This window comes from Cornus florida, unplaced genomic scaffold, assembly GCF_030987335.1.
Source record: "Cornus florida cultivar Cherokee Brave unplaced genomic scaffold, ASM3098733v1 CherokeeBrave_3.0.0_Hap2_Chr05, whole genome shotgun sequence".
NCBI lineage: Eukaryota > Viridiplantae > Streptophyta > Magnoliopsida > Cornales > Cornaceae > Cornus > Cornus florida.
Window position 1 is genome coordinate 110992945 of NW_026775575.1, and position 26916 is coordinate 111019860.

Sequence of the window (26916 nt, forward strand, 5' to 3'; positions counted from 1 at the left end):
GATTAATGTATTACATATAATTATTTATATATATGTATATCATTGTTTATTAAAGATAAAAAAAAAACTCTAATATGATTAGTTTTGGTGAGAGATGATTTATTTATTGGTTTTTAGAGGCCTGGTAGAGTGAGCTTGCTAGGGTTTAACCCGCGATTTGTTTTTCAGGTCATTAAAAGTTCCAAGTCTTAAGGTTGAGGATCCGCAGTTGGAGGACTTATCTGTTATTTCTATTTTGTTTCAAAGTAGGATATTATTACTTCAGTGTGTAGTGATTAATTTCTGGATAGTGGAGTTTGGTTAAGGAATCCTTGAGTTACGGGATTCCCGAGCTGTAACCATTCGAGAGTTATTAATGGATTTATTATTTAATAGATTTTCCTTCCGCGAGTTATTTGTTATTTTTATTTTCTATTTGCACTCTGTACTAGTTTAAATACTTAAATTGTTTTGATATTTCTTACTTTTGTACGCGGATTTGATCAACCTGTGTTCCGAAATTAGGGAGTATCACACGTTTGGTGAAGTGTGAAAACTCTGTTTGAACACCCTCGCGTAAAAACTCTGTCTGAACACCCTCGTGAGACAGAGACCAGCTTATATAAAGAAGATTGCTAAATATTAATGTTGATTAAATAAAATACTGATTTTATTTTTAAAAATGAAAATACTCAGACTAATGACATGAGCAAGTAAAGCGATCAACATATGAATTTATTTTTTTATTTTTTTATTTTATATATATTTAATACTTGTACATCCCCTTTAATAAATTATTTACATCTAAGAGCAGGGATGGAGCCAATTTAATAAATTATTTACATATAAGAGCAGGGATGGAGCCAATGAAGGGTCCCTGGTGGGGTCCCGTCCTCTATAATATATGTAGTATTTTATTTTATTTATTTTATATTTTTTCTATATATATGAAAAATTCTATGCAGTGCCCCCTAAATTTTGTGGCTTATAAAATTATTTTTTTATTTTCTCATTTACTCTTCAAATTTCATAAATTTCCCTAAAAAGAAAAAATTAAATTTTCATTCCTCAAATTAAAATTCTTAACTTTTTCCTTTTAAAATTCTATCATTTTTATTTTCTTTTTCTATTTCTACTTTTTAAAATTATTCTTTTTAACGTGCAAATTTGAATAATTTTATTCTTCTTCTTTTGTATTTTATATTTATTATGTTTATATATATATATATATATTTATTTTGTATGGTGTCCTTGACTTGAAATTCTGACTCCGACCCCTATATTGTCTAAGAGGAGTTGTACTATAATATACTAAATACACTTTATAAAATATAATAGAGTTTGTTGATTGAACCATTAGAATTTTTGTTTCTTTTGTTTGTTTTTTCCACTGCCTTTATCTTTATGTTTTAGATGGTTGTTGGTTTTTGGTAATAATGTTTTTATACATTCACAAAAGTGAGGAGTTTCTTTTATTTCTCCTTTCTTTTTGGTCCAAAGACAGGAGAGAATTACTTTTTCCATCCATACCATGTAGAACTTTGTTTTATACAACACTTTATACACTATATATTCTTTTCTATGATAAGACGAGAAGATTTGAGGACCTAAGTAGCCATCCTGTTAGCCTATGTTATTTTATTTGTCTATATATTTTTAAAAAATTCACACACTTAGTTTTAAGGGAAATTTTTTTTTTAGTCATTGACAAACTCACATTCTCACTTTACTATTTTGGAGATTCGAATTATTTCATTATTTATTTTGAGAGATAGAAGAGATACCACTGAACCACGAGACCCTTAATCTCTAAGAAAAATTAATTCTTAATCTTTCATAGTAAGTAATTCTGAACATTATTAATTAAAAAATTACATATTGTTAAACAATTCTATGATTTCTAACACTCAGTTTGTTTTCAATTAAAGTTGATTTATAGTTTGTTTTTGCCAACCCACTAATGATAAATAAGTTCACATTATGTTAACATAATTGTAATTGAAAAAATACAGAGTAATTGACATCCTAATAATGATGGTTCCAACTTCCAACTCATGGTTACCCTAAAGTTTTCTCAAACTTAAATTAACTCTAACATTGGATGCCAGCAGATAAAACAAAAATGAAATAAATTGATTTGGGATTAGAAAGGTTGATAAGGAGAAGAAAAAAAATGAAAAAGAAATAATATGATCCATAAAATACTAAAATGTGAAATAACATTGCAAGTTTGCTACATATTAAATTATGAAAAATGTTTTTCAAATTGAAAAAGAAAGCAAAGAAAGTGGCAAATATATATTGATAAGATGACATCACCTCGGACTTAAAAAAAGATATTTCGTGTAATAGTTTGGTCATAACTTATAGTTGATATTTTTATTATTTTTTTTCTTGATATATTATGTGGAAGGGAAGACTCAAATATGGGATATACGCCCACCGAAAAGGTAGACACTGTACCAACTAATAATGCTCTTTTTTTATTTTTTATTTTTCACTTGAGTAGCATTGCTTAGAAATTATATACGAAATTCCTAAATGGTACGTATAATAATGTAATATTAGATTTTGCATTACAAAATTTCCGCATTCCATCGGGTTGCCCCAATAACCCGGTTCTGCTGCCCTCGTCCAGTGCTAATTGTTTGTCCAAGAAAAATGATTTACAGAAACAAAGGAGGAACCATCACCGAAACCATCTTTCTTCTCGATCCCTTCTACGCAGCAAGCAAAGCCTCTGCAAGAGGCTCTCCAGAGAGGAGAGAGAAAGAGAGGGAAGAGAGTGAGATCCATGGCTTCTTGACACACTATGGATCGGTATCTCTGTCTTGACTGCTACAAATCCGCCATTATCAACGATTCTTTTACCTCACAAATTCTCAGTAAGGTAAGTTATTATCCCAAGATTTAAAAACCCTAACGTTGTTTATGAAAAACCCACAGTGCACTGTGGCGTTGGTATTTCGTTTTCATTTTTTTGTTGCAAGGTGAATGAGTGATGATTGAAACCCCCAATTGGCTGGGCTTTCATTTTACCGTTCCCACTTTACCTAACAGATTTTGTAATTATATTGGAACTCAATGTCTCGTTAGGCCAGAGCTTCACGCATTATGCCATACCTGTTATTTTATGTTTTAGTGTTTTCATTTCTCAATTTGGTTTGATTTTGCTTGTGACATGTGTAATTATGTAGGTCATTTATTGATGGATATTAATTTTGTGAATGTTGTTTCAGAGGTATTTTTTGGAGCCAATTGTTGAATTACTAGACGAATCCATTTTCTGAATATGGGAATTAAGCTATATGAAGTCTGAAGAGGAAGTGGGAGTTGAAGAATGTTGAGATATTTGAAATGAATTTTGTTTGTTAGTGTACATCTGATTCATATATTTGATCTCCATACTGAGAGGGTGAGGAGGAAACGAATATGTATATAGAGATGGCTGATGCGGCAGCACTTATGGAGGCCTCAGGATCCAGATTTAGTGACTTGGAGCTAATTGGAAGAGGGTCATTTGGAGATGTCTATAAAGGGTAAGTGTTGGAAAATTTGTTTGTGTTACTGTGTGTCTCGTTGCTTTAGCAGGATGCTATTAAGTGAACTTTACTGTTATAGATGGGCTTATTCGATATAAAATCTGATATAGATTATTTTAAGTCATTTTCTGAATTGAAAGTTTTTTGGGGTAATAAAAAATGTTTAACAGAAACAAGCTTATTTTGAAGATCCTGAAAACCAGGGCATTTAAAGCTTTTAAACAGTTTCTGTTATTTACCTTGTATAGTTTGTGATACACGACATTGCTTGCTTCGTGAAGCAAAGATACATGACATCATTAGATCATTGGGAATTGTGGGGTTGCTTAATCTTGGTTATTGCATAATTTTATAAAATGGATTTTCGACTTATTTTGTAAAAGTTGTAGCCTAGTTTTATCTATTCTACCTCCCAAAATGGAAGTTTGAGAGTTCGGGCAAAGTGAGCGTGCGAGTCATTGGTCAGGACAAAAGAAGTCCTTATTGTTTGGCATTTCACTATTATTGGTTTAGTTGGTCAAATCTTGCCAATAGTTGTGCGGCACACTACATTACTTGATTTAGTTGTGCAACGGGCTTCTGGGGACTATTACATGGACCTAGTACACGTGTCAGGTATGAGTATGCATAGATGTGTTAAATCCCCAAACAGAACGACGTATGGATACTGCTAAATATTAATATTATTGAATTTTTTAATTTTCTTTTCTTGAGTAAAATAATGTCTTTATGTAACATAGTGTTCAATATAGATATTTAACTCTTTTTGGAGCAATAATGTATTAAAATTGAATCATTGAATATGTTTGTTAGGTGCACGTTCAACCAAAAGTGTTAGACGCATATAGTTAGAATGTTGATGCAATTTGACATTTTTATAATAGATAATATATATATACATATATATCTTTTATTGAGTTGCCATTTTGTTTCAGTCAGTAGTTAGAATCTTAATATAATTTCGCGTGTTCGTTATATAAGATATATGTGCTTAATTATTCGTTTGTTATTTATACATTTTATCAATGAGCTACCTAGAAAAATATTTATGGGTAAAACCATTTTCAAACCTTATATGAACCACTAACTTTGTCACCATTTTATTGTCGAAGGTTCTAACTCAATAGAACTCGAACCAATATAAGTGTTATAGTTGCATGTCCATCACATAGTTGTTAAAGGCTCAAGGCGCACTAAGGCGCCAAATTCCTTTTGGAGCCTAAGCGCAAGGCATAGTATAAGGCGTGAGCCTGATCAAAGCAAGGCGCGTGTATATAATATTGCATAATAATAACATATGTTATTATTATTATATATTCATAATCAAGCAGTAATTGCAGTTAATGTAAGTAGTGAACCATAAGTTTATGAATTTTGTCAAATATTTCATATGGTTAAACAATATGATATATGATATAGAACCTTTTAATTTAGTAGTCATTAAGCAAAAAATAAAATGATTAGAAAATGATTAAAAATACAAGCCGCGCCTTTTTTGAGCCTGGAGCCTACTAAAAAGCGTGATCCCGAGGGCTTTATGTGAGCCTGATTGAAGGGACCTGGCTCGTAATAGGTTGAGGCGCTCTAGCTGAGCCTTGACGAGCCTGCGGCTTCTTTGGAGCTTAGGCGCGCGCCTTTAACAACTATGGTCCATCACACAATGAAACATGTTTGCTTCAGGTTTCCTACTTTAATATCTAGGCCCTAGCTTGCGTGATAGTGCCTGTCAAAATTAGAAAATAAAAAGGTGGATGTCTCCTAAATAAACTTGAAACCATGGGGATGGAGCAATTGGTGCTAATGAGGTTGTTTCTTTTGCTTCCTTGTACTTTCTATAAGGTTAAATTTAAATTTATTTGTATCAAATATAATGTAAGGTAATTATTGATAGTAAAGGATACTATTGTAAATTGGAAATTATTTTACTTGTAAGAGGACTTTTGCAATTTTCTCACTAAACTCATTTCAGATGAGTAAAATGATTTCTCGAAATTGGCACTCACCAAATGTCTTCTATATTTTAAATTCCTTCTCAGTTCTCAGAAAGTTATTCCTTTTGGTTTTTGGAAGCTTCCCAAAATCTACCTATACAGATTGATTCTTTAGTAGTTCCCGAGAATATAAGCTTTTTATTTGTGTTTTTGTGCGTGTGTGCAGTAGTACCTTATGCATACATGGGCTGCGCCCCTATTTAGGCGCCTTATGGGTTGCTTCCCATATTCTGGATTTAATAGTCTTTAAAGTTTCTTTTTCTTTTATTCTTTTGTTTACCATTTTGTGTAGGTTATTTAAGTGAGTAGGAGCTGGAGAAATTACACATAAAACAGGAGAGAACCGGGTGGATTGAGTTAGATGAGAATCAATGTCGGCTAACCAAAGAGAGATATAGTAGCAGTGAGGTCATGGAGACTTTCGGAGGTTAGAACCTTGTCAAGAGTTAAACTTGGTTTCTAGGGCACAATTGGCCATCTCAAATGTCTCAGAGTCTTTTGCTAATTTTTCAATATTTTCTTCTAACTATGAGGTAGAGGGATTCCCCTGCTACATTATAGTATCTTTCTTATTGATCTCTTGAAACAAGCGCGAGCTTATTGCCAGAAATCTCTTTATTACAAAACTGCCTAGTCATGAATCTTATCCCCGTGGATATTTCTTATTTACATTCATGCCCTTTTTAAAGGGATGATAAATTAAGTTCTAGTTATAGTTGGTGTGAACAAGGCTATAGTCATTGTGGTGTCTCATTAGGTCATAAGGCACATCCTACCATGGTCTAACGAGATGCCTTCATGTGTGCCAAGCTATCAAATTAGGACACAGTAAGAGTGGTATTGCGGCTATAGGAGTAGCTAGTGCAGTGTTTTAGGTGACATCGAGGTGAAATATTTCCCTATAATCTTTATCGCTGTCCAGCAAGGTATCTCCACATGTTGATGGGGTGGTCCCTTGGGTGTTAGCTGCATAATACAGGTGATTATATGTGGTTTTGACTTTGTTAGGACGTGTCATTTTGAAATAAACTGGTCATTCTCTCTTCGAGTTATGTCAAGGTGTGTGCAAAACTTGAGAAGAGGTTACCTCAACTATCTGGACTTCAATCAAATATCTCCTAGAATCCGAGTGGAATTTAACATATTCGAGTACCTTGGGGTGAGATATGGTGATAACTGTTTGCAGGGTTAGAACATGTTCGTGTATCAGGGTGTGGATAACGTCCACACATCAAGTTATAGAAGCTTTTTGAGTTATATCCTTAACGCGGCAGTGCACGAATTGCATCAGGATGTCTTTGGTCTTCAAGTGAGGCTTATATGAGGAAAAGAGGTCCTCGCCATGGTCTGGAAGCATGTGTATGAAAGAACAACAAGTACCGTTTGAGGAGAAGAAGTCTTTGTGTCAAGGCTAGTATGAGGAGAATAGGTCCTTGCCATGTATACATCGACAACAAGGTTTGTTGGGGAGAAGAGGTCCTCAGTATGGTAACTAGTAAGTGCCTATTTAGAAGCTTGGGCCTTAATTGAAATCGCAAGTGTTTCAAAAGAAGGGAGTGAGGTCTCTCTCTCTCTCTCTTTTTTTTTTTTTTTTGATAAGGAAGGGAGTGAGGTCTCTCTGCAGCCAAACTTGCATAAATAAGAAATTTGGAGGTCGTTTGTAGCATGAGAGAAAATACCCTATCCCTCGAGAAATAATGCATCAAAGATGAGGAGAAAGTAGCATCCCTACTGACCCCTAGTTGATGTAGATGAAAAAATTAGCGATTAATATATAAGTAGCTAGATATGGCCTCAAGACAGTTCTTAACCTCAACAAGTCAAGAAAGTTGATAAGCTAATAAAGAACTTCAATTATTCCAATGCCATTCAAGTACGATATTAAAATCATTAGGTCAACCTGCAGTCACTTTATTTGTTTTGAAATTCTTAACTAACAAAGATAGTGAAGTAAACCAACCATGATGGGCCTAGGTAAGAAGGCCTGAGGTGTACCTTTTTTCACACTGCCTGCATCTCAGCTATTAGTGTCGAGGTACACAGGATGAGCCACGAGATAGGGGTAACTGGGTAAGTAGCGTACTCGGCAACACATATTGTAGTAAGATGTGCCAGGGGAGTCATGTACCCACACATTAGAGAAGTAATGTGGCGATGAGTTCAAACCTGTTAAATGGGTGAACTGCATTCTGAAAATAATGTTTTATGTCCTTTTGGTTAACAAGACAACTAATGCATTTAACTAACTTTACAATTTAATTCAATATTCTATAAAGCTTACCTGTCATGCCAATGATCCTCCTTAAAGCTAATGTTTGGCACTAGCATTTTATTGCCTACTTGGTTCAGTTTTCTGAAACAATTTTTTGTTTTCTGAGAACTTTCTTTTATAGTTCTCTTAAAACAACTTTCTGTCTTCTGAGTTCTTGAGAACTGTTTTCTGAGTTGCAAACCAAGCAGATCCTTAGCTGCTCAACATTGTTGAGTTGACTCATTCAACTCCGCAGGCCCCATCAGATACTGAAATTCATGAATGCATCAGTGAATTTTTGTGCGTCACGATTTGAGACTAATCATGATGTAATCTGAAATAAATAGGCAGATAGAATTCAAACAGTGGAGCTTTGTCCTGTGTTTATTACTTATTTACAAATTGACACAAATGACCTAATAATTAATAATCTTGGCGGCTCAAAAATTTTAATTAATAAAATTTTAAACTGAGTTCCTTTATGATTTTTATTAAGGAAAAAGATTTTCTTATAGGTGTATGTATTTTGGAATAAACATTTAATTTGCATACATAATTACTAGGGTGATGGGCTTTTTTTTCTTAACAAAACTATGCATTAGATCTAATCTACGTTATAAGAAAGCTATTAATCTCATTATTTATTACTAATAAATTAATGTTGCTAATAATTTATATAATATACGTATACACAAATGTACTTTCCTCTTCTGACAATTATAATACAAAAGGCTTCTTTCACTAAAAAATATAGTAATATTACATAATTTATCATGGAAAGAAGTTGGTTCCTCAAAAAAATTAATCTGTTAATGGATATTATTAAGTTACAAATATTTAATTTTTTTAGAGGTTCAAATAAATTCATAAGTTTTCTATTGGTCTATGGATTTGATTAATGAATTATGATCATAATATAGATTTATGAGATGTCTTTGCAGCCCTGATACATGTCTTGATTTGCAGGTTTGATAAGGAGCTTAAGAAAGAAGTTGCTATCAAAGTTATTGATTTGGAAGAATCGTGAGTATATAGATTTAGATATTTATTTTTCTTGATAATCTATCCTCTTCATTTACAATGTTACTTGTGTGCTCCAACTACTAGTTTATGCATTTACTACTTCATTTGCATTTTTATCAAGGAACATTGGGTATTAGGATGTGCCTTTTTTTCTCTTCCTTTTTGTTCTTTTTTCCCATACTCATATTTTGCCCTAAAAAGCATAACGAGTCCTTAGAGGAAATTATTGATAGGATATCTAATTTGGATTGATTTGGTAAAAATGCTTATTATAACCAAGAAAGTTCTATACATTTAAGAAAGCACTAGAAATTAAGAAAATATGCCTCAAAGGAAATAGTTAGGAACTAAAGTTGTTACATGGACTGACAAATGTGTACTATCCAATGCCTATTCCAGTCGACCTTCGAACAGGAAAAATATTTTATTTGATGTTAGCATTGGTGATGGAAATTTTGTAGTTGAATACTGAAAAACATAATCATTAACCTAATGCAGCGTATGGCTTTTGGTCAAGCCCACAAAATAAGAGGCAATTCCGGTCAAGATATTACTAAAACAACAGTGACTGGTTTTACAGGCCAACTTCGAGGATGGTGGTTTTATTTTTATGTTATCCCATTGGTGCTTAAAGAAATGATAAATTAAGTTATTGACAGTCAGAAGGGTAGTAGGATGTACCTGTGATCCAATGAGAATAGATGGGACTGAGTCATATGCTATGAACCAAGCGAAATGAAGTTCAATTGAGAAGGCTTGAAGAAGGCATTATTTTTTACTATAACAAACATTTATACAAACATGATATTAGTAGCTAAGATTGACATAATTTTACATGTTTGTATATATGTATGCATGAAAAAACCTTACACATAAAAGGGGCTAAGCTTTTGATATACATTTGACAAGAAATTAGTGCTAGAGCTTTGATGTAGGCGCACACACCACATGTGTGTGTGTGTGTGAGAGAGAGAGAGAGAGATGCCTATGATATTATGAGAGGGGAAGAGAGAGGGTGGGCTGAGAGAAGTGGTAACAAGGGAAGAGAATAGTCGGCAGGGTGGGGTTGGGTCATGAGATTGATTGAACTCCACTTTTATTTATTTATCTTTTCTATTCCATTATAATGAATTTATAACTTGGGGGGTGGGAAGAAAGGGCTAATCTCTTGTTGGTGGGATTAGTCATTCGACTCATTCTTGGGAATAGGTTCTTTGGCCCTTTGGGACCAACAAATATGTGATTTGAATGCACCAAGGAAACTCATATTTTTAATGAGCATTCTTGCATGCCAAATGTACTCTAGGAAATTGTGTGAGGTCAGAGAAGCCTTGATGAAAGTGAATGCACTTTGTAATTGTCAGACATCTATCTGCATGCTTTTCTCCTTTTAAAGAATTCAGATCCTGGAACTTTTGCTGAATAGAGTTTTTAATTTAAGTCAACCACTAAGTTCGTTAAGAAGTTTCTGCCTTGAAATCTGATTCCGTATTCTGTAATCTATTTAAAAGTTATTCTATATTTACATATTGACTTAATTCTAAACTTTGCTTTGGTTTTTTTTTTTAATTGACAGAGAGGATGAAATTGAGGACATTCAGAAGGTATTTCTCTGCATTCTTGATGAACTTTTGGATTTTGATTTGTAGCAATCAAATGATTAGGTTTCTCATGTAAATCATTTTTCTTCCAGGAAATTGCAGTTCTGTCACAATGTCGATCTCCGTACATTACAGAGTATTATGGTTCCTACCTCCATCAAACCAAATTATGGATTATAATGGAATACATGGCTGGTGGCTCTGTTGCTGATTTAGTAGGTTACTTCTATTGACTTAAGAATATTTACTGCATGAATTTCACAATTGTTGCATTTCAAGGATTTCATGAATTAGATAATGTTCCCATTTTCTATCTATAGCACATCATCATCATCATCATCATCCTTGTTGCCTTATTCTCATAAGAACGGGGTCAGCCATTCCCTTTCTCCATTATTTTCTATAACTTGCGTGGCTATAAAAATTAAAAATCACATGTGCCCATAAAGTATAAATTTTGCATCCTAATGTTTCTTTCTGTTAGAATATTCCTCTGGTTTCACAATAGATACCATCATTGAAATAGTTTCATTGGCTAAATGTTCGATATTGAGGGATTTATTATAGGGTGCAATTAAACTATCTTCCCATGTGCTGTGCTTACTCTACACAAAAAAACTGCAGTTATATAACAGCGTATTAGGTTGTAAATGTCTTTATTTATTTTATATTAAATTTATTCTATGACCCTTTAATGGTGAATCGCAAAGGCCACTTATTTCTTAAATGGTAAGCTGCTTCATCAAGGCTTCACTTCTTGGATTTTAATTCATAGAAACACAACGCAAACGGGTGTGGAAGTAGATGTCCTTGGCTTGTTTTAAGGTTTGGACATTCACAAAGAACCAAGCTTTACGTCTATATATAATCTACAGTTATGGCTTGTAATAGAAAAGATTTAGAAAAATTGGAGTGCGATCAAATTGTTTGCAAAAACTATTGTAAAGATGCATTTTGAACCGAAACTAATAACAGAAGGGATTAGTCGATTTATGTTTGATCAAGTAATTAGATGATAGCTTTTTTTTTTTTTTTAAGTTCGAATTTCATTTTTAATCAAGAATTGCTTCCTAATGCCGCTGGAACTCTTAGGCATGCATTTACAGTAGTGTTGGTTGTACGATGTGTGAAAATAATATGTTATCTTGTAATTAGCTAATCTATAATCACTTGAATAATGAATAGTCAAATTGTTATTTTTAAGCATTGGCAGCTTATACTTTCTTGTTTTTTCCGAGATGCAACTCCTTACATACTCAACTTATTAAAGCCTTGTACCAACTATATAGGATCGGCTGTATGAATACTATATTGCTATTCTTAGATTCATGTTTATAAAGGTTCAACAGTTAGTGCTTGGATTGAAAATAGAGAGGAAAGCAAAGCATATGCTATCCTTTCCTCCCTTCTCCCTCCTACTTCTTTTAACGCATTGAAAAGTTTTATGCTGGGTGTTAGTTAATTACGCAACCACCTCCTTTTTCGAGCTTGGGACCAGGTGTGTAAAATACAAAATGAAGATGCAAATTATGACACATAATGTTGAAGCATCTGGGGCCTGAGTTTTGCAAGTTTCTAAGAAGCCAGGATTGCGGGTTTCGAAGCAAGAGCATTTCTGGCATAAAAAGCCATTTGAATTTGTATCATTTTTAAAAACAAAAGAAAAATAGCAGAACTTCTTGTTGGAGGTTTCATTAAAAATACTTACTGGGAAAAAAAAAGGTTTCATTAAAAATGAAGAAAAGATAAGGCGAAGACTATATTTTATATAAATTAAAAGACAATGTTAAGACAAACGCAATGAACCAAGGACAAACCAGAATCATGATTGAAAGTAAGCACGCCACACACAAAGAACACAAAGATTTACGTGGTTCGGCGTAAGCCTACTCCATGGTGAAGAGCCGGTGAAAAACAGGAGATTACAAGTTTCAGCCCCCAAAACTTAGCTCTCGCTCTAACTCTCACTCTCTTTCCTGCGATTCAGTGTTCTCGCAGAATGAGGCATGCATAAGAGGCCTTCAAGCAGCACTTGACAAGGGCTTTGAAGAACTCATTGTATATGGCGACTCAGAACCCATCATCAATCATGTTACCCACTCCAAACCCTAAACGCCTTTACATACTGGGCTACAAGAGAGTACTAAACAGGATCCAAGACCCGCAAGTGGAAAACGGGTCAAAATATTTTTTTATTGGGAACGCTGCCACTGGATTTTCGGGTCGAAACTGGGCCACGGCGACCCAGACTAACAAAATTCGGGCCACAACATCACAGATAAATCAACTTCTTGGTATTGTAACCAAGTATTTTTCAGTTGCACTTTTTTGTATTAAAATAATAAGGCTATGTAATGTCAGCCTTCATTATTGTTTAGTGGCTTCATATTTTGGGAACTGTATTTGGGGTTTTCCAGTTTGTGGTATATAAAACATGCTTTTTAATGCTTTCAATGTCATTATTTATTGAACAAAATCTTTGCCTTCTCTAAAAACTCACCAATAAGCCTGAGCCCCCTCTTGACCTGCAGTAATAGATTTTGAAGATAAACAGGGGAAAGTGTATGGCGAGATGCTGCACCTTTTCCAGCAGCTATTTATTTCTGATTATCTTTTATTAACATTTACAACTTTGAGCAGAATATCCAGTAACCTCTTTTTTTTTTACTTTCATCCATTCCTCCTATTCAGCTTCTGAATAAATGCGGCATTTTGCAATTGAAACTAGTCATGTATACTGTTGGCGTATTAATTTTCCAGTATAGCACATTAGGAGGAGTTAAAGAACAAAGATTAGTGTTGTCTTTAGGTATATCTAGTCCCTAAACAGCTGGTGTAACTTGCAGACTTCTTTGGCGCACTTGTTGATATCATCTTGGCATAGCAAATTTCTGAAGTAGTTGAGAAAATGAGTTGATTTTTTTCCCCTTTAATATTTATATTTATGTATTTTTTTATTTTGTATGCTTGTTTCTTCAATACACTTACATGTAATCATAAATTTGTGGGAAATGATACTCTTATGTGAGTATTATTTCGGACCCTGATAAAGATTTTTTTTTATGCAGATTCAAGCAGGTCAACCACTGGATGAAATGTCTATAATTTGCATCTTACGTGACTTGCTCCATGCAATTGAATATCTCCACAATGAAGGGAAAATTCACAGAGATATTAAAGGTTTCCCCCCTATTATTATTATAGTATTACCAAGAAATTTCCACCGACGTTAAAGAAGACCATATTTGATAAGATGTACTTGAAAAATCAATTCACTTTCTCATTTATAGCTATCATTAGTGTATCTTTAGATGAAGTCTGCATTTCATCTTCTACATGTATTGTTGTTATGACAACCCTTATATTTTAATTTTGGCAGCCGCAAACATTTTGTTGACAGAGAATGGTGATGTTAAGGTACACTTCTTATGCTCAGATAAACCAATTACCGTCATGATTAGTTGTTGTGCTGAGCCTGAATAATTGGAAGAATGTTGTGAATATTGTGGATGGAATGAGATGCACCAATTTCTAGTTTGCTCAAAGTTCATGCTTTTGACCTTGTAATAGGTTGCAGACTTTGGCGTATCTGCACAATTAACAAAGACAATTTCCAGAAGAAAGGTACTGCTATTATCTCTTTGCTTTTATAATATATCAAAGCATGGATAACTTTTTGGTTTATTCTTTTTGCATATGTTGTTATTTCCAAGTTAGACTTATAAGGATCTTCCTTTTGTGACCCGTTCTGCTCACGTGTAGATTTAAGCCTTTTGCTTAGTAGTTCTCTCTCCCGTGTAATGTGCTCTTGCATGATTTTACTTTAAACAGTTTTAATTCATATATATATTTTTTTTATAAGTAAAATTGTATAGAAGCGCTCAAAAGGGGAGCGAAGCCCAAGAGAATCACACGAGGCCAAAAAGGGCCTCTAAGCCTTCGAAGAGGCCAAAAAATCAACAATGTCCTCTAAAGATCTATAATTTCTCCCTGAAGCCTAACAAAAGAGTGGAAATAATAGAGAATTTAAGCATAGAAATGGGAAACTCCTTCAAAATATCTCCTATTCCTCTTGAGCCAAATACACCACCAAACACACAGAGGCGTAGCCCTCCAAGCATACCGAATATGTGCCCCCACTGTAAATCCTCTCCAAACCTTAATCAACCCTCTGGAGGATCTAGGCATAACCCAGTGAATCCCAAACAAACCAAGCATCAAATCCCAACAGTCCTTGGCCATGGTGCAATGTAAAAGAAGGTGATTCATTGTCTCCTCATCACGTAGGCACGTGTAACAACAATTGACCACCAACTGATTCCTTTTCAAATTATCCTGGGTCAAAATCTTCCCCAAGACAGAGGTCCAAGCAAAGAAGGCCACCTTGAGGAGAGCCTTGGAATGCCAGTCTTCCATGAGAGAGGAACTCCAGGCTCCTCCGTGAGACACCTGAAGAAGGACTGAACATCGAAATGACCCTGGGAAGCAGAGGCCCAAATCCAGCCATCAGAATCTCCAACCATAATCTCCTGGCGATACAACTCCAAAAAACCAATGGCATCCTCAATTTCCTAGTCCTGAAAGTGCCTCCTGAAACAAACATCCCAAGACGATCTCCCGCTATCAAGATGATAACAGTTGACCACCATGGCCTGCCTATCCGTAGCAATCCTGAAGAGCAGTGGGAAAGCGAGAGCAAGAGAATGATCCCCACACCAAACATCCTCCCAGAAACTGATCCTTTTACTAAGCGGTTTTAATTCATTAACTGAAGAAAGTGCAAATTTGGGAAGGCCAGACATTTGAAATTGTTGGTGTTAGTAGTTATTCGGTTGACAAAGTTTAAAATGACTTTCTGATCGATGCTCTTTCAATTACCATCATTTAATTTATTGTCCAAAGCCTTCAGACTGAACAACCTTGGGCTGGGTAGGCTGATCATTGCATTTAAGGAAAAAAGAAGAGTGTGTTACACTATGTATCTCCCACCTAGCAAGATGCTGGTGCAAAATATTGGAGATAGACCTACCTTTGACCTTTTTATTGCTACTGTGGCTGCTCTTAAACTCAAACCCCTAACCAGTGCTTCTCTATCCAAGCTTTTCCCACTATTCCAAGCAATGACACCTCTAGTTTGTCATATACTTCTCTTGTCCTTGTAGTTTTTTCACCTTGAACAGATCACTATGTTCTATTTTATTCTTGCAAGAATCTTATTGTTAAATTACTGTGCAAAAGGTTTTAAGAACTCTTTTTTCTTTTCTCTTAGGAGCCATATAGCGTATAGGCATCATTGTTTCCATCAACACAAAGCTTGGTTGTCCTTGAAATTTTATTCATGTGTAAAAATCGCCCCCCCCCCCCCCCCCCCCCCCCCCCCCCCCCCCCTTTTTTTTCTCTTAGTTGGTACTCACACACACATGCTTCCACTGAGGCTTGAACTTCTGACCTCCCTTTGGAAAGTAAGGGCCTGATACCGCTAGGCCATTGGCCCGTTGGTTAAAAATCCCTTTTCACTGGATGAGTAATAAAAATCCATTTCAGAACTTGATTTTCTAAATGAAATAGGATCTTTAGGTTTAATATAGAACAATGTTTTCTGCCTCCCCTCCCTGCATCTTGTCTATCCCACCTACATACACCATCTTTTAGAATTTGAGGAATGATTTTTTTAAACTTTTACGGTTTTATTCTGTTTTTTTGATTTGGTTTTTGATATCTGGTGAGATGGAAAACTATGTGAATAATTGCATTCAACAATGACAGACGTTCGTCGGAACACCATTTTGGATGGCTCCTGAGGTAATTCAAAATTCGGATGGCTACAATGAGAAGGTATCTATTGGATCAGTACCCTTGAGTTTTTTTTTTTTTCCCCCCCTTAAATTTTAAAATTTTTTGTTGTTTGTTATACTTGGTTGTCATCATCATTGTCAACCTCTCTCCCCTTTGGATTCCTTTTATTTTGGCCTTGTTGAGCCATGAACTACTTTTATATGCTCTGGGGTCCTTTGTTTGACGCAGGCAGATATTTGGTCTCTGGGAATAACTGCAATTGAGATGGCAAAAGGAGAACCACCACTTGCAGATCTCCACCCAATGAGAGTTCTTTTCATTATACCTCGAGAAAATCCACCACAGGTTTACTTTCCTTCTTTGGTTCCCCACCTCCCGTGGGTTCTGTTAGGCCATTTTGGCTTACTGTTCTTGTTGGTTGATTCTGAATAGTTAGATACTTCTTTACCATTTTTAATAATTATGTTTATACTTATAGTCGCTGACATTAGGGGTTTGTTGTGCAGCTGGATGAGCACTTTTCTCGTCCTATGAAAGAATTTGTTTCTCTGTGTTTGAAGAAGGTGCCAGCTGAGGTACGTACTTGCATCTTCAACTTACCGCACTTCTATTGCGCTCTTCTATGAAGCACGGACACGGACACGGGACACGGGTACGATACGACACAGATATGGCGATACGGCAAATTTCAAAAAAACAGGACACGGACACGGCAAGGATACGGCATTAAAATAATAATATAATTTATTGTTATATAAAATAAATTATTCTTTTCTCAATTTCTCATTTATATTCATAAATATAACCTATTTAAATTAGTCCCACCATACATCTCATATTTCTTTATTTATTTTTTATTTTTTAATTTTGAAAAATTAATCAAGTAAATATAATAATATAGATAATTATGTGGGCTTTAGCCTAGGCTGAAAATACATGCCCATTACAGTAGTCAATAGGCCCAAAAGAAATGATTCAAAAAGTATGGCCATAGTAGGCCCGGAGAGACGGCCCATAGGGCAAACTAAGTTTTTAACTCTTGAAGCATCTAAGACCTTCTAGGTCATTCTACAAAAGCTGTACAATTTCTGCCGCATTGAAGAGAGAGAGAGAGAGTTGTGTCTTCGCCTTCTTCTACCTCTTCGCCTTCTTTTTCAATCGCATGCCTTTATCTTCCTTCTCCTCTATGTCTCAAGATCTGCTCTGTCTGATCCGCTCTGCCCTTTACATTCTCAAGTCCTCCAATGATGTGCAGGTGATCTGAGCCAAGATTGTTATAGAGAATGGATACACACACACACACACACACACACACACACATACATACATATATAACATCTTCTTCTTTCTCTTTCAAAATTTTTTTTTTTTTTTTTTGAAGCTTATCGACGTGTCCTCTGGCGTGTCCCTGAGGTGTCCTGGCCGTGTCTGATCCAAAAAATAATATAAAATAATAGGGATACGTTTTTCACGTGTCGGACACGTGTCCAGAGCTTGGACACGAGTGTCCGTGTTGGACACGTGTTTGACACCGGTACGGTGCTGTATATTGACGTGTCGGTGCTTCATAGGCGCTCTTATTGTGAAGTTGAGGAGTTTTGAATTATTGAGAGACTAATCAAACTTCATCTTCTTCTCAACGGAATTATTATTGTTGTTGTTGTTGTTGTTATTATCCAACTTAATTAATTAGTTTTGTGTAGCAAACCTAATAGTTGATACGGGATTTTTTTTAAAATAAGTTTTTTGGGGTAATTTTTTTGATAATTAAAGTCGATATGGGATTTTGTTGAGATATATTTAGTTAGATCTCCCTGCCTTTGCTTTCAGTCTTCAAAATGAAAAAGAATATTCCTTAGAATGGCCCCTATTATCATTGTATATCTATTGTTAAAATAATGTACGTGTGTGCCATGATGTCTACAAAAGTATCTCTACATAATTAAGAAGCAAAATGCATATCAGCCAAAAACTCTTAAATCTACCGTCATGTCAATTGATTTAGAAACCAAAAAAAAAAAAAAAACTATTTTAACTAATGGAATGGAAGTCCGTCTCCTTGAATGACCATATATTCCTTGTATTCCAAGTGCGTTAAATCAAGCACAACATAGCAAATTTCCAAAGTTTCCACTCCAAGTACAACTACCCTGCCAACGGTACAATTCCTCAACAAAACCCAGCAAAATCCACTCAACCTCTAAATGGTGAATAAGAGGCACCAAAACTCCCACACGATCCTACAATGCAACAAAAGGTGGTTGATTGTCTCTTTATCTCTTCATACAGAAAACATGTATTGAGAATGGCATGAGCCGTGTGTAAAATATTCTCATTGGTCAATATAGCTTCCAAGCAGCTGTCCGAGCGAAAAGCTACTTTGTTCTTTTTGAGGATCCTTTGACCTCCGTGTAGCTTTCCAACACAAATTTGGTGTGTTGATACCATAGAGCACCTTTTGAAAAGATATGATAGAAAAGGCACTATAGATTTCCCATATTGTCCTTCCAGCTGTTAAATCTTCAACAACCTTGGACTCCCAATGATTTAAATCCATAAGAATTGTCTTCAATTTCTTTAAATTAACATAAAATTGGTCGATTGCGACTTCCAGAAATTTCCAACTTCATGGAGCTCTTGGAATAGAGAGTTCCCCTAGACATACAGACATCCCATAAAGGGGATTAGCAGGAACAAAGAGCCCAAAGACAGGGCAGAGATTAATTTCTGACGGGTTGACAGCCCATTCAACTACTTTCTTGAAGATTGGGAGGCGGATGCAGATGATCATTGCAACTTATCTTCAAGAAAAGGAGTTGTAAAGGTTATTCCGAGGGTTTATTCTGAAATAAAACCTTTAATTATTTATTTTTCTATCATTTGTTAGTTTGTGATATGAGGGTTTTTACTATTCCATTCATGGGTGGTTGGAGTGGATTCCTCCCTTTGTGTCTTTGCACCTAATTAATGGGTGCTAACAAGGGAGATCTCACCATCTGATGCTTCTGTTTCTATTTTCTTCATTATTTGGAATCAAGGATATACCTACTTCCTCACTTTTGAATGCCATATTGTCAAGGAAGAGTATATGCAACAATAAGTTCTTTCTAGGGCTGCAAATGAACCGAGCTGTTCATGAACAGCTCGGGCTTGGCTCGTTAAAAGCACGGTTCGGGCTCGTTCATGGAGTTAACAAGCCGAGCTTGAACACATTTTTTAGGCTCGTTTAGTAAACGAGCCGAGCTTAGCGTTCAAGCTCAGCTCGTTAGGCTCGTGAACAGGCTCGTTTAGCAAAATGATTAATTTTTATTTTATTTTATTTTACACTAATATACAATTTTGTGGCCCATTTAATATAAAGCCAATCTAAATACATATTCATTAGCCCAATTTCATTTACTTTAAGACCAACTTTATTTCACCTTAAGCCCAACTCTACTTAACCTATTACCCTATCATCATTATATATATATATATATATATATATATATATCAGGCGTTGGATTTTCTTACCAAATTCATCACAGCAGCCGCAACAAAACTCGCAGCATCGCTCCTTCAATCTTCAACACAACATCTTTTCTTCCTCTCTAGCACGCCGTTGGCTGTCTCCAACAAATCTTTGCAATATCTGCTATGAAACCCTAAACAAATGTTGCAACATCACTCCTCTAATCCCATCCCTTTCAACATCGATACAGCATCGCTTCCTCTTACTTATAAATACATATCAGGAATACCATCAAATCCGGCAGGATGAGTGCAACAAAAATGCAAATGTTTCTCCCCAAATCGTAACTTATTTCCTGAATATTAGATCTTCAGTAATGCATGACTGTGGCCTGAAGGTGGAGTCCAGTAATTTTTGGTTTCCTAGTATACTGAACTAGGTGGTGACTTTAAAGAATTCCTTAGAAATTGACCACAAATTGGTGTCTACAGCAACTGCTTGCAATCTTTGTCAATTGCATTCAGTCATCCTCATCTTCACAAACGTGGCATTTCTTTTAGCAAAACTCCTTTTCTGGAAAGCTTGACAAAGGTTGAGATTCCACACCATGCTGCTGGTAAGAGAGAAATTATGGTCAATAACAGATACCTCCCTATTAACTGCAATATGGAAGAGCTCCAGAAATATTGCATTAATGCTAAGTCCCCATGCCACATATTATTCCAGAATCTAATTTCCTTTTACTTCCCACAAGACTGGTGTTTGTTTTTTTTGATAAGTAAAAGTGTATATAGAAGCCTTCAGAAGGGGAACGCATCCCGATAGCTATACAAAGGCTGAAGCCAAAGAAAAAGTCCTAGGGACCCAAAGAACCCAAAAAAAATCCACGATTTCATCAGTAGATGTACAATTTCTCCCTATCACCCAACTAAAAAGAGAACTAATAATAGAAAATTCAGCACCGCAATGGGTGATTCCTCTCCATCAAAAGATATTCGATTCCGCTCTTTCCAACTGCACCACCAAATACAAAGGGGGGTCGCCCTCCAAAACTCACGGGCGTGGGCCCCCACACTGTAGCCTCTCCAACTATCAATCAACTCCCTTGAAGACCGAGGCATAACCCAACAGATACCGAACAAACCAAAAACAAAGCTCCAGCATTCATGAGACACGGGGCAATGTAAAAAAAGAAGATTCACGGACACTCCGTCATTTTGACACGGACAAAACCAATTGACTGTGATTTGTCATCTCTTTCTTAGATTGTCTAGCGTGAGAATCTTGCCACAAAATGCAATCCAAACAAAAAAAGCCACCCTGAGAGGAGTCTTCAAGCGCCAAACCGTGTTCCATGGGAAAGTAGATCCATGAAACCCAGAAAGACATAGAAAGAAGGATCGAACCTCGAACTTCCCCCAAGGAGACCCAAACCAATGAATCCAAACCTGTACCATCCACCTCTCGTCTATATAAAAGTTCCAGCAAAGCAGAAACATCGTCCAACTCCCAATCCTGAAAAGCTCCCCGAAAGTGCACGTCCTAAGTAAGCCTACCGCTATCAAGCCGATAATAGTTAGCTACCAAAACATGTCTATCAACAGTGATCCTGAAGAGTCTTGGGAACAAACAAGACAACGGGCTATCACCACACCAAACATCCTCATCCTCCCAAAATCGGACTTCTCTGCCCTCCCGAACTCGAAATCTAATATGCTTGGAGAACTCATCCCAGCCCTTCTGAATAGATTTCCACGCCCCTACACCAAAAGCAGATCGAATTGTTCCTGAGAACCAACCCCTTCTGTCCTCCCAAAAAGGGCATGAAATGACCCTCCTCCACAAATGGTGTATTTCGCAACCGAATTTCCACAACCACTTACCAAGAAGCGCCCTTTTAAAGGGAGCCAACCTTCCAAACCTAAGACCACCCAACTGAAAAGGCCTGCAAACATGCTCCCACTGGACAAGATGGTACTTGAACTCCTCCCCCCAGTCGCCCCAAAGGAAATTTCTTTGAAGTCTCTCGAGTCTACAAGCAATAGAAGAAGGAATCTGGAAAAGCGAAAGAAAATAAGTTGGAAGGCTCGACAACGTACTCTTCACCAAGGTAACTTTCCCACCCTTCGAAAGATACTGCTTCTTCCACCCAACCAATCTTCTCTTAAACCACTCGCTCGATCATCAGATCCCAAGTTCCCACCCTCCTTGATGAGGCATCCAAAGGCAAACCCAGATAATAAATAGGGAAGGAACTCGTCCTACACCCTAGAATCGTAGCAAGAGAAGCCACCTCCCGAACCTCCCCCACTAGGACAAGCACACTCTTTCCCACGTTGACTTTCAAACCTAAGACTGCACACACCTCAAATATCTCAATTAGGACACCTTTGCTTCACAGAAGACCAAAGTATCATCCGCGAATAGCAAATGAGAAATCTCCATCTGCTGAACTGATTTTGGGCCCATTCTGAAGCCCCTAATAAAGCCCAGATCCACTGCGTTTCTTATCAACTTGCTAAGAGCCTCCATCACAATAATAAACAAAAAAGGAGAAAGGGGATCCCCTTGCCTCAAACCACAAGAGCTACCAAAAAAACCTGAGGGAGATCCATTCACCAACGCAGAAAATTTCACTAAAGAAATACAAGCCTCGATCCATCTCCTCCATCTCTCTCCAAATCCCATCCTCCCTAACAGATACAAATGAAAATTCCAGCTAACATGATCATATGCTTTCTCGATGTCGAGCTTGCATAGGACTCCAGGAACACCACTACTCAACCTGTGATTCACACATTCACTGGCGATAAGAACGGAATCCAAGATCTGTCTGCCTCCAATTAAAGCATTTTGAGACTCAGAAACCCCTCGCAATCTCGATGCAAGGACTTTAGTGATAAGTTTATAAATACACCCCAACAAACTTATCAGTCTGAAGTCCTTCACGTCAGATGCACAACCCTTCTTAGGAATGAGGGCAATGAAAGATGCACTCAATGACTTCTCAGATCTCCTTGTCAAATGGAACTCATAAAAAGTGCCCCATCACCACGTCTCATCACACCCCAACTTTTCAACAAAAATCTCATTGTGAATCCGTCTGGCCTGGAGCTTTGTCCCCATTACAACTCTTCAGAGCCTTCAGCACCTCCTCCTCTGAAAAGGGACTTTATAGCCCATCCCTATCCACTGTTGAAATAGAGTCGAAATGAAGTCCCTCCAGCCGAGGTCTCCAACGTAAAGGTTCAGAATAGAGCCTTTGGTAGTAAGAGACAATCCCCATATGCAAGTCCTCTTTACTAAAAACCGCTCCGTCCATTCGCATCCACCCAATATGATTTCCCCTCCTATGGACATTAGCAAGTCTATGGAAAAACTTCGTATTACAGTCACCCTCTTTGAGCCATAAATTCCGGGATTTCTGTCGCCACGAAATCTCCTCCATAACAGCAATCTCCGTCTGACAAGCAGCTCTCCTATCTCGTTGTGCCTTACCGATACCACCCACCCCTTCCAATCTGTTAATCTCAGCAATAACAGTAAGAGCCCTATACTTCCCCCACTCCAAATTCCCGAAAATCTCCTTATTCCTTCAAGACTGGTGTTTTGAAATCTCACTCCCGCCCTTATAATCCCTTGGACAAATCCACGCCGTGCAACATACCATTTCTTCAGGTCCATTCTCTAATAACCTCCCATTCTTCCCCCACCTTGAAACGAGAACGCGCCTTCCACATCACTAAATGATATTTATGGTCATCACAAGGCTACCCCATTAAAAAATCTCTAAAGAAAATTTTCCCATTGCTTCACAACTGAGGAAGTGAAGGTTGGATAGAGTATTCTTGATAAGTGCAGGGATTTGCCCTTTCCCCCTCGAAAGCCACTACCTCTTCCAATACTCTATTTTACTTTTTAACATTTCCGGAACTGAGTTTCAAACCGCCTTAACTTTGGAACATGAATTTTAAAGGCAATTCCAAGTAAGATGTCGTCATATACCCAACATTGCAACTCTATGTCTCTGCTAAGGTCAACTCATCTCCTACCACCCCAAACAGAGTCAACTTGCTTTTCCTAGATCCACTCGTTAGCCTAACGCTGCTTTAAAGCGAAAAAGACCCGACTTAGGCATGCTTTGTGCACCTAATACTAGGTGATCACCCAACTTAAGGTCATCATTTATGGTTGCCACTCTAGTTGTGAATATATTAACTATTTACACATTTGGTAGATATGCTAAACGCTTATAGCATTTAATTCTTGGAAAACTTTGTTGTTTTCTTGCTTATAGGGGATTTTAATTGCACAAACTGCAGGACTCCTTTTGAAGTTACTTATCTATTTCATAAGAAATGGAATTTATGTGGGAATTCATGCAAATATTACTCCCTCAACAGAGTCCTGCAATTTTCAATATATCTTGAGTGCAAGCAACATTCCCTGAAACAAAATGTAATTATCTCTGATCCAGAATTGTATGGAATCAGTTTGGGGTGTGGAATATGTGTTTCCTTTGTTGATCCCGCAGTTTTTAAAGGTGAAACATGCTATGAGAAAAAAGTTTGAAATCTCTGGTGTTGTGCTTTATCATCACAAAAATAAAAAATGATATTTTCTTATGCTCTCTCTTTTGTTTTGTGGATTTCAGAGGCCAAGTGCCAAAGAACTTTTGAAGCACCGTTTTATCAGAAATGCTAGGAAGAGTTCGAGACTTTTGGAGAGAATAAGGTGCAATGCATTGCTGTCTTCCCATTTTCATATATTAAGAAATGTATTTAACTATTTGTACTTGCAGCGTTTAAGTAGGGCAGATTGTGAGGTATGGGGATTTCCAATTTGAATGGGAGGAATGTAGAGTCCTGTATTTAGACTTGTGTGGTTCTACAGTTTTGTACTGAAATGATTTTATTTTCCCACTAATTGTGTCTATTATAGTCAGTTTTTTAGTCTTTATCATGTGATGACACCGTGAAATATACAAAATTCCCTAGTGGGAACAGAAGTTAGAGGATGAGAAAGGACCAGTTGGAGGTGTAATGAGTTTAGTTACTCCCTCTGTCCCATAATAAGTGTCCTACTTTCCTTTTGGGATGTCCCAAACAAGTGTCCACTTTTCTTTTTGAGATGTTCCAAATTACAACTTTCCCAAATTGTCCTTAGGTTTTGGAATCTTTTTAAATCAATAAAGTAAATGTTTTTAATTTGTTGGTTAGTTTTGTAATTTTGAAGGGGAACAATGCATAAATGCATGTCCCCTTTTAATATTCGAATCCTAAAGGGCGACACTTATTATGGAACAGAGGAAGTATGATTTTCAAAGGTTCACTTGGTTATCTGAGTGTGAATGGACGCAGAGTAAGATAGAGATTTTGAGGAAGAGTAACAAAGAGGATGTAAGGAGCAGGAGGGTAAGGTGAGTTGGAGCCAGGAGATAATGAATAGGCGCTTGTTATATTGTTCTTATGAGGATGAATGGAAGATTTAGGCATTTTGTCTGTTTAAAATCATTATTTTGTTTTGGAAAGTAGCCTGTCCCAATCTTGTCAGATGAGGCTCTGGATTTACCGAAAGGGATGCCCCCTACAGTTAACATCTGCGTTATAAGTATGTTGATACAGGTTCATGTCTAACATGGATGTTTGTTTAGTGTCTAGCTGAAACAAACTGAACTGATTTATTTCGTAAAATGATTTCTGACTCACATACTTGCCAGTGTGTTAGCTTTGTAAAAGTGCCAAAGTAGGACATTGCATAGAAGAAAATATTACTTTTGGTCTGTCAGTTATATGTACAAGGGAATTATATCAGTATTGTACCCTTATCAGATACAAGAACTCCTGTCCTCCTGGGACAATTAAGACACATGTCTGTTGCTTCATAACTGTATCTGTAATTTTAAATATAAAAATAAATAATAAATGTATCTGTAATTTGAACATAATCTTGTCGATTTTCAATTCATCTGATACTTATTGGTTGCTCTGAGGCAAATATTTGACATGTTTTCACATTTAAATGCAGTGTTTCTGGCATAGTGTTGACAGTGTAGTTGTTATGAAAACCATAAAAAAAAAAAAAAAAAAAAAAAAAAATTGAAAAGAGAATTGAGATACGATGAAGTTAGGTCTTGTTGAATTTGTCTCAACTCCGTGTCCATGTAATTTAACTCGGTTCTTTCATGTGAATTTCAATATTGTAAGTTAGAGACTTCACGTAGTTGATAAAAAATCGCAACAAAGAAACTATTTGCCATAATAATATATGCATACATCATGATAGATACTTTTAATTTCTATACAAAATTCATAAATATTATTTTTAAGTTTTATATATTTCTATACAAATATGTTTGCAGATGCTGTGTCCTTGTTGTCTCTTATTCTTTCAGAAATTTCCGTGTTAATCCTCATGTGTTCCAGCTTAATAAATTCTGATAGCAATCCTAGATTCCAAAAGGGTTGTGATATTAATGGAAATATTGATCTTAGTATTGATTTTGAAATAAATTTTGAGATATTTAAGTACTTGAATTGTTTTCTGACATAAATGTCAAAATATTGGACGATGATATTGGAGGTGTCAGTATACTCATTTTATTCTTTAATCATGCCTTTTGTTGTCTTGACAGAGAGCGGCCTAAGTTCCAGATAAAAGAGGATGCAGAATCTCTTAGAAATGGTCCTGAAGCCTTTGGGGAGGCATCTGGCACTGTGAAGGTTACAAGAGACTCGAGAGGTGAAGAAACTGTCCGATCCAGGTGGGTTGAATTAATTTCTTGTGTATTTTTGTCATGTAATTGAATGTTGCTTGACTGGTACTAGGATACTGTAGTCAGGGAAAGACCTTGAAAAATGCTGGATGGGACTTCAGTATTGGTGGATCTTCTACTACTGGAACAGTAAGGAGTGTTGTAAGACCACCTCAAGCCAGAGATAGAAAACCAGAGGTTCCATACAATCAGGGTACAAGAAAGATTCCAGATGGTGGTAACCGATGGTTGTCTTCTTCTGGAAGTGTGTCTTATGATTCATCAGAAGTTTCCCTTGCAAAAGATGCTAGAGATCAATACGATGATGAAAAACAAGATTACTACCATGAAGATGTAAGATTCACTCTCTCTCTCTCTGAACTGGGACCTAAAATTTAATACTCCCTCCGTCCCAATTTGTTGGGTACTTTGGGAACTATGAGTCACAGTTCCCCCACCTATTTTGGGACAGAGGGAGTTTGCTAAAAAAGGTGATTTTTTTTTTATCTTTTTTTTTTTTTTTTTTTT

The 26916-nt window shown here is 36.3% G+C and overlaps 1 protein-coding gene across 2 annotated transcripts in view; it reads left to right on the top strand.

Moving 5' to 3' along the window:
- Positions 1-2405: 2405 nt before the first annotated feature.
- Positions 2406-26916, top strand: part of LOC132308569 (serine/threonine-protein kinase sid1) — a 31313-nt gene continuing 6802 nt past the window's right edge. Inside the window, exons 1-14 of one of the 2 annotated variants that reach the window (XM_059806686.1) lie at positions 2406-2869; positions 3219-3518; positions 8730-8786; positions 10363-10390; positions 10480-10602; positions 13456-13567; positions 13767-13804; positions 13958-14011; positions 16154-16222; positions 16412-16528; positions 16690-16758; positions 24289-24368; positions 26269-26397; positions 26472-26742. In XM_059806686.1, coding sequence (XP_059662669.1) covers positions 3412-3518; positions 8730-8786; positions 10363-10390; positions 10480-10602; positions 13456-13567; positions 13767-13804; positions 13958-14011; positions 16154-16222; positions 16412-16528; positions 16690-16758; positions 24289-24368; positions 26269-26397; positions 26472-26742 — 1254 coding nt within the window. In that variant the 5' untranslated portion in view covers positions 2406-2869; positions 3219-3411. Of the gene's footprint in view, positions 2870-3218; positions 3519-8729; positions 8787-10362; positions 10391-10479; positions 10607-13455; positions 13568-13766; positions 13805-13957; positions 14012-16153; positions 16223-16411; positions 16529-16689; positions 16759-24288; positions 24369-26268; positions 26398-26471; positions 26743-26916 lie in introns of those variants that run through there. The other variant, XM_059806687.1, reaches the window with a different exon arrangement.